Raw genomic sequence first — 12,583 nt, 5'->3', positions numbered from 1 at the left:
ACCTGGACTCAGACCAGGAGGCAGACCGACGTCGCTCGATGCTGGTTCCATCTTCGATGGGGCCTACATTCCCCAGGTTGGATCATGACCATTATTCCTATTGGTAAGGGGGAAGGTGTGGAGGGGTCGCTGGACCCTTTGGAATTCCAGCTGGAAGACCCTGAAATGGACTGGGCACAGGAACTGGGCAAAGCTAGTGGTTTGGATACCTCTCCTGATGCAGGCATGCTTTCTCCCCCCTACTGTGGTTATGGAGGAGGGATTGTCATATTCTGTGGTGGTGAGAAGGGTGGCTGAGGTCCTCGGCCTTGAGCTTCCTTCTGTGGCAGTCAGGACTAACATTCTGACTGAGGTGCCTCAGTATGGGGCTTCCAGCTCGGCACCCCTTTTACCTTTTAATGAAGCCCTCCCTGATGTCCTACTGGGTACCTGACCCTGACCCAGCACAGGGGCTCCTGTGAACAGGACAGTCGCCTGCCACCATCGGCTTGCACCGAACGACCCTAAATTCCTAAACCAGCACCCTACACCAGAGAGTCTACATCCACGCTTCTTCTTCATCGGATGCATTCCCATTCCACACTCCTAGATAGGGAATCAAAGGGACTGGATCATCTTGAGCCTGCATGCCTTTTGGGCCGCTATTCCCATACCTTATGGGATACAGTTGTGCAGGTGCTGCCGCAGGTCCTGGAGGAGGCCCTCGCTGTTCTCTTCCAATCCTTTGCTGACGGGATGGATGCAGCCAAGTTCACAATACATTGGGGGCTGGGCACGACGACTCACTGGGCAGAACAGCTGAGTCAACGGTGATCTTACGGCGCGACGCCTGGTTGAGGACCTCAGACTTTTCGGGGGATGTCGAGCAATCATGCATGAGGACCTGGCTTGGCAGTTCAGGCTTGACTGTTCCCATGAGGAACACGGTCAAGACTGATTTGCATATGGCTGGGTCCAAACTGGGGTGGCATGGTCAGCAAAAGAACGATGGATTAAACCCAGAATCTGTGACTGAGGGGGGAGTGTTTGCATTGTTCAGCACTCCGTCCATCATCCTTTTTTGTTGCTAGAGCAATCACTCATGGACATGCCCTTGGATGCCACCAGTCTCTTCGGAAACAAATCAGACTCAGCACTAGAGCACTTTAAGGAGTCCGGGCTACGGCTCGGTCCCTTGACCTCTCAGCCGCTCCTAGCCACTTTTAGGACTATGGAAGGGGCACATAACCGCATCCATTTCTCTTCAGCCACCGACCCACGCATGCTGCACAGCCTCTGCGTGGCCGTGAAATCCCCTGTGCTCGTGGATCAGGGAGCCAGCGGTCCGCACAGTCCACCACCACCACCCCGCTACAGCCTCCAATCTTTCCTAGTCCATCGCTCCATCTTGGATTGGTTGGAGGCAGGATCCGCCATCACCTGCAGCACTGGGAGTCCATCACGACGGACAGGTGGGTTTTTGCAAATAGTCCGAAGGGGCTACTCCCACCACTTCGAGACTACCCCTCAAGTCATGCCACCATCTTATGATCAACTACCCGATGATCACTTGGCACTTCTCTGCAAGGAAGTTGCGTCTCTTTTGGCCAAGGGAGCCATAGAGAGGGTTCCTGTGCCAGAACTAGCTTGTGGTTGTTAACCCGCTACTTCCTGGTGCGCAAAAAGGACAAGAGTCTTCACCATATCCTAGACCTCTGGTCCCTCAATCTTTTACTCAGAAAGGAGAAGTTCGAAATGCTCACTTTAGCTCAGATCTTATCTGCCTTGGACCCTGGAAACTGGATGGTAGTGCTGCACTTGCAGGATGCCTACTTCCACATTGCCATTCTGCCTGCCCACAGGCATTCCTTGCAGTTCGTGGTAGGACATGAGCACTTTTAGCATACCGCGCTCCCTTTTGGCCTTACCAGCGCCCCTCGGGTGTTCACGGAAGTGATGGCGGTGGTCGCAACAGATGCTCCCTTTCATCTGAGCATTTCTGGACACAGTGCAGTTTCGGGTCTATCCACCCGAAAAGCAAGTCCAGGGATATTCAGGCTATGATATCGATGTTTCGGCCTCTATCCTGGGTTTTGGTGAGAATCACTCTGAGGCTGCTGGGGCCTAATGGCTTCCTGCATCCTGCTGGTGACACAAGCCAGATGACAAATGAGGGCTCTGCAGTGGGACCTGAAATTCCAGTGGGCGCAACATCAAGGGAATCTCTCTGACATGGTCCAGATCTTGGAGGGAACTGCGCAAGGTCTGCAGGCAGCAATGTGGGCAACCCTGCACATGTTTACGAAAAACTACTGTCTGGAAAGTCAGGTCCGCAGGGACGGCTATTTTGGCTGCACGGTCCTGCAGAACTTCCTAGTATGATCTTGGTTCACAGACCCACCTCTGTAGGTGGTATTGCTTGGGTATGTATTCTAAGGTAAGGAATCTGCAACTAGAAGGCTCTATCAGATGAACAAGTTACTTACCTTCGGTAACAAACTATCCGGTACAGACATATTCTAATTGCAGATGTTTTACTGACCCACCCATCCTCCCCTCTCTGCAAACTAATTTCTAGGGATAGGGACTCCCTTTCGGGTCCCTAGTTCTGGCGCACCAATCTCAGTGTTCTTCATGGCTCCGCGCTTCTGGTGTGGAAAGTCATGACAAGAACCTGACATAAGCGCACCAGAGTGGCACCTATATACGACTGTGACGTCATCACTGTGACCACGACACCAATGATGCTTGCGGAGTCGACCTACACCACCTGATGGCGCACAAGGATACTGCTTGAAGAAAAATCTCCAGATCCAGTCTGACGCCTGAGGAAATTTCTAAGGTAAGGAATCTGCAACTAGAATATGTCTCTACCAGATAATTTCTTAGTGAAGGTAAGTAACTTGTTCTTTAACTGGAATAAGGGGTGGATGCGACTACTGGAGGGTCTATAAGTCTGCAACCATCAGCAGTAGGTGCTGTATACATTGCTTTATGGTCCTGTTATTATTAGGAGTGTCTCCTTCATTTGCTGACAGTGCATGGTGTGTGTTTCTATTGTACTTTTCTGTAGTGGTGGGGAGGTTCATGCTGAAAGGAGTGGTAGATCTACCTTAATCGCTAAAGTATCAAATGCACTATACATGATGGTGTTTTGTGTATTTGAAGATCTTCACATCTCTTATGACTAGTGCTAAGAACGGGGAGAGATGGGCTTGTGACATGTTGGCATTTGTGCAGTGAATTGGTCGGGCAGTGCTCTACTCATGGTTTTGGTGTACCACCTGCTCCCTTTCTCCTACAGCCTTTTTTGGTCCTTTAGGGAAATACTAGACGTGAGACTGCAGAGGGAGTTAGGTGATGGCCATTGACCACAATGACAGAGAGAAAATGAAAACGAGCAGTGGAGCTTTTGGGTGTTTGTTCTTCTGAACAGCTAATATTAGATTTAAAGATCGTGGTAGCTGAAGCATAAATAAACTTCATGGTCACAAAAGTGTCTCCAACTCTACTGTGACTAAGCCCAGGTGTCATGGAATGCTGAGTTTTTGACCCAGTACAGGGTTGTGGAATTTAACAAAATATCTACTTGTTGATGGGACAGGCTGCTTCATAAATCTACTTGTCCTGTAAAACAAAATCGACTTTTCCCTTTGGTGCCATGTAGTGTGGCGACAAATTATGACAGCAATCTCATTTTATGTAAGAGCTCTGATAACAGCCTCTCTGATTATGGCTGGGCTAACACTATAGTAGGGTTTGAATACTAGCAATTTTCTTATTTTTTCCACCTATCTGCAGATCTACATACAGAGGCTTAAGGTAGCAGTAAGTAATAGTTCCAGGGTTAGAATGCTCTTTTGAGTGTGTGCATACCGACTAACTAGTGTGGTTTAAAGGTTTTCACCAGCTAATCTTTTCCGAGAAAGGTTGGAAATTTACTCCTGACAAGGTTCAGAAGTAAAACTTCAAAGGTTGGGAAAAAAGTGGTTGGAGGGAAAGTAAACGTTCAACAGATTTTCACTTGAACAAATCTACACATGCATATTTGTCGTGCTAAAATATAGTTTACAAATACTTTCTAGGAGCACGATTTCCTGGTCTACTTCTGAAAATCATTGTGAATTCATGAGATACGTAAATCTGCACTAATGCAAAGACAAATACCATGGGTACACTCTTGTGACTTTATTTAAGAATTGAGTAGTTTTGTTCAGTACCCGGAACTGCTATGGCAATGTGTGCTTTTTGAGACCAAAAAATATTTTTGCTTTTTGCCAATGTTTGTTCCAATAGTGAGGGTCCAGCAGGTTCCATAACAATAAAGCTTTACAAAACCTATGGTCAAAACAAGACACACATTGACAAAATCAAAGGACTGACCATCAATGCCAGACCTATTGGTTGTGCCACTGCTTAATTATGTCCACGTTTCTTGTTGAAACTGGTTACACTGACTTTCCATTATGAATATATTTTTTAAATGCTACCATACACCAACACATTTTACTAAATGATGCTTCAAAGAAATGGTACATGAATTTCACTGTTTAGTAAAACAACTTTTTTTTGCTCCATTTTTATTTTGAAAGCCAAAATCAAAAATCTTGCTGTCAAACTTCTGCAAATATTTGCATTTAATGAGCGAGCATTCTAGGAGCGTTTTACATAGCATCATATTGTTAAACTTTGCAAATGGTGTACACATTTTTTTACTGGAACCAGTCAGTAGTGCAGTCCGAGCTTACACCATTTGTTTAGAACACTCACCCTAATAATAAAGGCTTTGTATTAATGAACCATAAATATAAGTTTGAATAGCATTACCATATGGATACAAATATGACCTCAACTGCATCAAATTCCTTTACCTGTTCCATAATGTAGTACTGTAATGTGGCAGACAAAGGGTTTGTGCTGCGGATGGTTGGGCCTTCTTGTCCCAAGGACAAAAAAAATCTGGACACTTGTTTTCTTTGACCCCAATGTGTCCCGGGCGTCGGGGTATAGGAATTCCACACCCCTGCCCAGTACCCTTCCATCTCAATTATCCTCATATCGCCACTTCTGGATTTACTCTGTCTTCAACTTAACTTTCCTTCCCTTGCTTTGAGAATGAAGCTTGCATTGCTGTGTGTGTGTGTGGTACATGCACTACATATCCTTTATTCTGAAACAGACACAGACAAACTTGCACATCTATAAGCTCTTCATGTCAGTGGAGCTTACACCGCTGTTGGAATTAATATACCTTTACTAACTGTAATATACTTGTACTGCTACTGCCTGCTACGTTTGTGCATGATCCTTATGTGGGAGAAGAATGTGCAGATGTTTCCTTGCATACACCATAATATAAACATATTATACCTGACCAGGAGTGGGAAAGGGGAACTAACGTAACTTTCTCATTCAAAAAATTGTGGATAAAGTCTCAGTGAGCCACAGCATTTATGCTACGTGATTTTGCTGCCCCATGAACAGTTGATAAGCTCTGCCAAGAAGTTTCCCATCCACATATTTATCAGGACTTCTTGCGAGTATTTTTAAGCTGGAGAGCTATGAGTTGGCTTTAGGAAGGAGAAAACCTTTCTGTCCAACAGGTCCATATTACGACTGTCTGCCTCAAAGACACAGCAAGAAATACAGTCAATTGCCAGTCGGCCCTCTGCGTTTAAGGACTATTTCTCTAAATATGAAAATCTGTCACAGGCAAACCAGCTGATAATTTGGCGCGGTCCACAATAACACATCTTCACACATGCTGTATAACTAGCCAGTACAACATTTTCTTATAGGGTGCATCACCATTTACTGCATGATTGTTCTGGAATTTGAAATATATATTGCACGGTATGTTGCACTGATTGCACTGCAGGCCCATCCTGTGCAGACCTAGCTTAGGGATGTATGGAGTAAGTAGGGCAAGCAGATATTTACACAGGGCAAGTAGATTTCTCTAAATTTTGCCCTTGGCCAAGTAGATTTTTAAAAAACGTCCACACCCCAATATCTTTTGTTCAACTACAAGCTTTTCTTTCTCTGCTGTAGTGTCCATAATGCTTACTTCTCGTTAAATTCCTCTCTTTAATCTCATTTTGTGGACTCTACTTGTCACTCCAACTAAAGACAAAACGGCTCAGGTTTTGCTGGGATTTAAATGGCAGATTGAGATGCACGGGAGCTACAAGTACTGAATACCGGCTGTTAGGATAGGGAAGTCGGAGTCAGGAATACTTCCCAGGACTTCTTTCTCCAGTTCTTTTAATGTTAAATTTCCTGCTGCTCTTCAATCATCTGACAGCCTGATTCTGCTTCAGTCTCAGAGCACAAGTTTTTAAGTGAAGCATCTGATCTTCTGTGTTTCTTTAGGATTGTGATAAATGCACATGTCATGGTATGTAACTGTGTGTGTGCCTGTATGTCCCTACCAGGCCCATGAGCTTCCTGTGCCAGTGTTTATCTGTCTTTTCTTGTGAGGTTAAGCGTACATGCACATGTATATGTACACCAGCGCATTTATGTGCCTGGATACCTGTGTGTGAAAAAATAGTTATGTCCGCAGGTGACAGCATATGTGCCCTATTGACTGCGTGTTTATTTATAGGTGTGTGCTGTCGGTGAAAATGCATACATCTTAATGTGCGTGCATGTGCACAGGCAAACCTAGATATGTCTGTGTATATATATCTGGACAAAGATAGGCACGTGTGTAATAAATGCTGGATGCTCATCCACTGCGTCACTTTCAGGTCGCCACTAATGCACTTCTCTTTTACTTGGAAATCATAGATTAAATACCGGGTCTGTCGCCTGAGTCTTGGTTGTCCGTTATGCAAAACTCTTGTGTTATTTTAGCTCGTGATGAAGAAACCATGTTGGCGATAAGTGGTCCTGAAGAGAAAAGAAGGTAAACATTATTAATCATGGTGCAGGCTCTTGTGCAATGACTGTTAGTTTATCTTGGTAGTACATCACTTGAAATGAGTTGGATGACAGACGTATTATCTTTATAATATATTTTGTGATGTACCGAAATCAGTAGGATGTGTCAAAGGAACAGCAGGGGGAAATAGAGAATAGATGTAGCAATGAACATGCAGTTGGAGGCAGTAAAATATAAACTGAGCAGAAAAATAGCTAGGGAAACCAGTGCACATGTTGGTGGACTGAATGACCAAAGGCCAACATTCACTCAGAGGTGATATATCCAAAACAAGGACATATACTCAGAAACTATCACCACAGGGAATCATACTGACCTATAAGAAATCACCCCAGAGAAGGCACAAGCAACTTTACCCGAGATGGGCATGCACCCAGAGACAATCAATCAGAAGTGCATGCGTCCAGGGAAAAAAAGATCCAGAAAGACAGAAAACGGCAGAAAGGATTGATCTAGGTGGCAATCTGCAACCAGAAGCAATCACCACAAAGAACCACATAGGCCTAGAAGAAATGGCTCTCAAGAAGGTTATTTACCCAGAAGCAACTTTGCCAGTGATGGACATGCACCCAGAAGCAATGACAATGACACATAAAAAGATGAAAATTAACTCAGAATTGTTAAACCTGTACCCAGGAATTGTTCACCCAAAAGGATAAGCATCCAGAAGTCTTCACTACTCACACAAATAAAGGAATCCAGAAGCAATAAACGTAGAAAAGGACATGCACCCATATGCATAAGGCCTAGTCATAGATCAACATCTAGAAGCAAGAGCAATCATCCCACATAATGACATTAAGGAGATGTAGAAAAACAAGAATATGGCATGCACTTAGAGGCAACTCAATCAATCAATCAATCAAATTTCTTAAGTGTGCAACTCACCCAGTAGGGTGTTACTGCTCGAAGAGCCACGTTTTGAGGCACCTTCTGAAAGTTAGGAGGTCCTGGGTCTTGCGTAGGTTGGTGGGAAGGGAGTTACAGGTTTTGGCTGCGAGGTGGGAGAAGGATCTGCCGCCGGAGGTGGTGCGTTGGATGCGGGAGACTGTTGTGAGGGTGAGATTGGCAGAGCAGAGCTGGCGGGTTGGGATGTGGAAGTTGCTTCGTTCGTTGAAGTAGGCCGGTCCAGTGTCGTGGAGGGCTTTGTGTGCGTGGATTAGGATTTTGAAGATGATCCTTTTGTTGATGCGCAGCCAGTGTAGGGATCTGAGGTGGGCGGAGATGTGCTTGTGGCGAGGGAGGTTGAGGATGAGAGGTGCGGCGGCGTTCTGGATGCGCTGGAGTTTTCTCTGAAGCTTGGCTGTGGTCCCTGCATAGAGGGCGTTGCCGTAATCCAGTCTGCTGCTGATAAGGGCATGGGTGACCGTTCTTCTGGTTTCTATTGATATCCATTTGAAGGTCTTGCGTAGCATGTGGAGGGTGTTGAAGCATGAGGACGATATGGTCGTTGATTTGCTGAGTCATGGAGAGAGACGAGTCAAGTATGATGCTGAGATTGCGTGCGCAGGTGTCGGGGTGGTCTTAGGGTGGTAGGCCACCAGCAGTCGTTCTATGTTGTCTTGTTGGGTCCGAAGATAATGATCTCGTTTTTTCCTGAGCTTAATTTGAGGTGGCTTGCTGTCATCAAGCTAGCGATGGCGAGGAGGCCAGCGTGTAGGTTGTTCTTGGTGGTAGATGGGTTTCTCGTGAGGGAGAGGATGAGCTGGGTGTCGTCGGCGTATGAAATGATGTTGAGGCAGTGGGGGCGGACTATGCTGGCGGGCGGAGCCATGTAGATATTGAAGAGGGTGGAGCTGAGTGAGGATCCTTGGGGGACAGCACAAATGGTCTTGGTGGCTTTGAACCGGAATTGGGGGGAGGTGAACTCTTTGGGCTCTTTTGGAAAGGAAGAAGGTGAGCCAGTCCAGGGCTTTGAGGCGAATTCCGGTGTCAAAAAGACGTGTATGAAGGGTTTGGTGGCATACGGTGTTGAGTGCTGCGGAGAGGTCTAGAAGGATGAGGGCGACAGTTTCACCCTTGTCCAGTCTGGTCCTGATGTCGTCTGTGCAGGCGCAGGTGCAGGTCTTGGTGCTGTGGTTTTTGCAGAATCCAGACTGGGAGACGTTGAGTATGTTGTTGTCCTCCAGGAAGCGGTACAGCTGTTTGTTTACTATCTTGTCTATGACCTACGCAGGGAAGGGGAGTAGCGAGATAGGTTGGTAGTTTGTGAGGTCTTCGGGGTCTGCTTTGGTTTTTTTGGTGGACGGCGTTGACTTCGGCATGTTTCCAAATATCTGGGAAGGTTGTGGTCTCGAAGGAACTGTTGATGACGGCCCGGAGCTGGGGAGCGATGATTTGGCTAGCCTTGCTGAAGAAGTGGTGGGTGCAGGGGTCTGTTGGGGAACCTGAGTGAATGGAGCTCATGGTTTTGCTGGTTTCTTCATTGTTGGTGGGGGTCCAGGTGTTCAGCAAGATGGTGCGGCAGGGTGCTGCGTCGGTGGTGGTGGGTGGCGAAGATATTAAGCTTTTGTGTATGTCTGAGATCTCGTGGTGGAAGTAGCTGGAGAGGGAGTCGCAGAGGTCTTCAGAGTGCAGAGGGTCGATGGTGCAGGATTTGGGTTTGGTGAGTTCTTTAATGATGGTGAAAAGTTCCTTGCTGTTGTGTGCGTTGTCGTCTATGCGTTCTTTGTAGAAGGAACGTTTGGTGGTCCGGATGAGCTGGTATTGTTTGCGCACTGCTGATTTGAGGGCGGAAAAGTTGCTCACTGATGGTTCTTGTTGCCAGGCTTTCTCAATTTTCTGGCATTCTCGTTTGAAAGTCTGAAGTTCTGTGGTGAACCAGGGAGCTGTCTTGTTGGTGCGGTGTTGTTGTTTTTTTTTAGAAGGGCGAGGGAGTTAGTGCATACGTCGAGCCATCGTGTGAGGTTGGGGCGGCGGTGTTGGGGTCGTTGGTAATGGGTGGAGGAGCTTGGGCGAGGTTGGAGATCAGTTGCTCCTTGGAGATCTTGTTCCATTTGCGGTAAGGGATAGGATGTTGTTGGTGGTGGGCTTCAGGAAGGAGAAGTGGACGCAGTAGTGGTCAGTCCAATGGAGTTCGATGGTGTGAGTGAAGGCGATGTGGTTGCTGGAGGAGAAAAAGGTGTCAAGCGTGTGACTGGCTGAGTGGGTGGGTGAGGAGGCTAGTTGCTTGAGGCCAAGGTTTGCGTGGTTGTCCAGCACGGCAGTGGAGTTGCAGTCATTAGTGTTCTCTAGGTGGATGTTTAGGTCACCGAGGAGTAGGTAGTCCATGGAGGCGAGGGCGTGGGAGCGGATAGCGTCGGCGATGGTGTCACAGAAAGGGGGGCGGGGTCCTGGTGATCTGTAGACGAAGGTTCCTCTCAAGGTGGTGTTGGCGTAGATGTGTATCTGAAAGTGTAGGTGCTCTGCGGCATCCAGGGTGTCGTTGGTGTTGGTGGATATCCTGATGGAATCTCTGTGTATTATGGCAATTCCTCCTCCTGGTTTGTTGATACGGTCTCTTCGGGTGATTTTATATCCCTCCGGGATGACTGTCGCAATGTCGGGTTTCGATGAGGGGTTCGTCGATGTTTCAGTGAGGAAGGCGTTGTCGGGAGAGGTTGTGGAGAGTATGTCCCAAAGCTCAATGGTGTTGAAGAGGATGCAGCTGAGGTGATTGGGGTGTTTGGTGTTGCTGTGGTGCTTGTTGGTGTGAGTGCAGGAGAAGTGGCATGAGTGACACGTGAAAGGTCCGGGGTTCAGCTTGGGTGCAGGCGGTGTGTCGGCCGGGGTTGAGAGCAAGGAGCTCTGTGGAAGAGTTGAGGCGCTTGGGGAGGCAGGTGGTGCGTGGACCAGGGGGGCGGGTGCAGACGGGCTTGCCACTGGTGCGCCTCTGACGCGCCGCGGCGTGGCTGCACAGCTGCCGCCATTAAGAAGGGGAGGTGGGAGGGAGGCTGGCTCACTGAAGGGCAACTGGCTCACTGAAGGACATGCACGCAGATGGCTGGGCCTCAAGGAGAAAGACATGGCAAGATTTCTGGGACACATAGTATCTCCAATGGCAGCAAAGCAGAATGTCCCGCACAGCACAGCTGTGAGTGGGCAAGTGGTACTGGCCAAGACTTCCAGGACACGTAGGCCCTCCAACAGCACCAGCAGGTAAGCGCTTTATGCAAGATGTCAACGAGCCCGCCTCCTCTGACTGCAGCACTGGCCAGGACTGCTGGGACAAGTAGTTCCTCCAACAGCAGTAATACAGAATGTCCCAGACATGCATCCATAGTTGATCGCCTCAGAGAGGATACAGACTTAGATGTGATCTACTCAGAGAAGAATAGGGACTGAGAAGTAATCAACCCACAGAACAGCACGCACCATGATGCACTTGATTCCAGAAGAACATGCATAGGCAAAAAAAACTGACTCACGGAAGAGCATGTACCTAGAAATAATAAACCTAGAGAAGGATATGTTCAAGAATTGATTACCTCAGAAAAGGACATGCACAAGTGAATGACCCGATAATGGGGATGCATTCTGAAGCTATTGGCCCACAGCACTAAATTCATTTAGCAGGGATCAGAGCTGACACAGAGAAAGGCATGACCTATGAGTTAATGGCCCAGAGGTCATCAACTCATGAAAGGGATAATTAAGTAGTAAAATTATTCATTTAAAGCTACCAACTGAACAGAGACTGACCCAAGAGAAGAATATACACTCAGAAGCAATCGACCCCAGGAGAATTACACAAACTCAGAAGTCCAGATATAGACCTGAAAGATGAATGTGAAACACCTCTGCCGTCACAGCTATAGAAGGCAGTACATACAGTAATGCCTAAAGAAAATATGACAAAACAGACATTCAGAGCTAAAACGAACAATATGTACAGTGAAGAGAAAACACTTCTCATTCCAGTAAAGATAAACACAGACAAAGCAATGGGAGACTGCAGATCGACTAGAGAGGTCTATACATATAATTTTGATTGTGTGAACCTCAAGAAAGAAATACAGACCAAAATATTGTGTTTGCTTAATGAGAAGATAGAGCATGTAAAGTGATATACATCAAAACAACAACTCACACGGTAGACGCACAATACATAAAACACTAGTGAAAATATGGACCCGGTCAGAGAGATCTTTACAGCTAATTTAAAGTTTGATTTCTCATTTGAGCAACAGCTGTGAACCAGACAAAATAATTTCTGGCTTGTTGTCTGCAACTGGACTTAAATTTAATGCGGGTCTTGCTTGTTTTCTACTAGGTGCAGGCCTTGTTGGAATTGACATTTTGTTCAGTCTCAGCTCAGCGTTACTAGCAGTTAGAATATTTAAATCCATTCCAAATCAAGGCAATTCCAAATCAAGGCAAACACCCACAAAGAAGTACATCAGGTTGATGGTATCTGGAAAGTTACGATAGGAGGTGGTTTGTCTGAGCCACTCTCTATCTCTCTCTCAAACTCCTTACCTAACACTACACTTATTTGTTTGTCCAAATAACATCTTTTCCCATTCTCACTGCTAAAAAGCGTTCATCTGCTCATCTCTTTATTGCTGCACTGTACATAGCCACATAAGTAGTTATTGGGAAATGATAAAAGTGTAGGGCAACCTAAATATTCATTTGTTAAAGACAGAAAATATAAATATCTACTGGGAAACATAGAAT

The 12,583-nt window shown here is 46.5% G+C and overlaps 1 protein-coding gene across 3 annotated transcripts in view; it reads right to left on the bottom strand.

Moving 5' to 3' along the window:
- The window catches only part of LOC138265806 (zinc finger protein 670-like), a 117,174-nt gene that overhangs the window by 85,113 nt on the left and 19,478 nt on the right, over window positions 1–12,583 (bottom strand). For all 3 annotated transcript variants that reach the window (XM_069213866.1, XM_069213863.1, XM_069213865.1), the window contains one exon: window positions 6,781–6,873. In XM_069213866.1, coding sequence (XP_069069967.1) covers window positions 6,781–6,873 — 93 coding nt within the window. The remainder of the gene's footprint in view (window positions 1–6,780; window positions 6,874–12,583) is intronic.

The sequence above is a fragment of the Pleurodeles waltl genome, chromosome 11, assembly GCF_031143425.1.
Source record: "Pleurodeles waltl isolate 20211129_DDA chromosome 11, aPleWal1.hap1.20221129, whole genome shotgun sequence".
Lineage (NCBI taxonomy): Eukaryota > Metazoa > Chordata > Amphibia > Caudata > Salamandridae > Pleurodeles > Pleurodeles waltl.
Note: the sequence above shows the minus strand (reverse complement) of the source record. Positions and strands in the feature narration are given on the sequence as shown.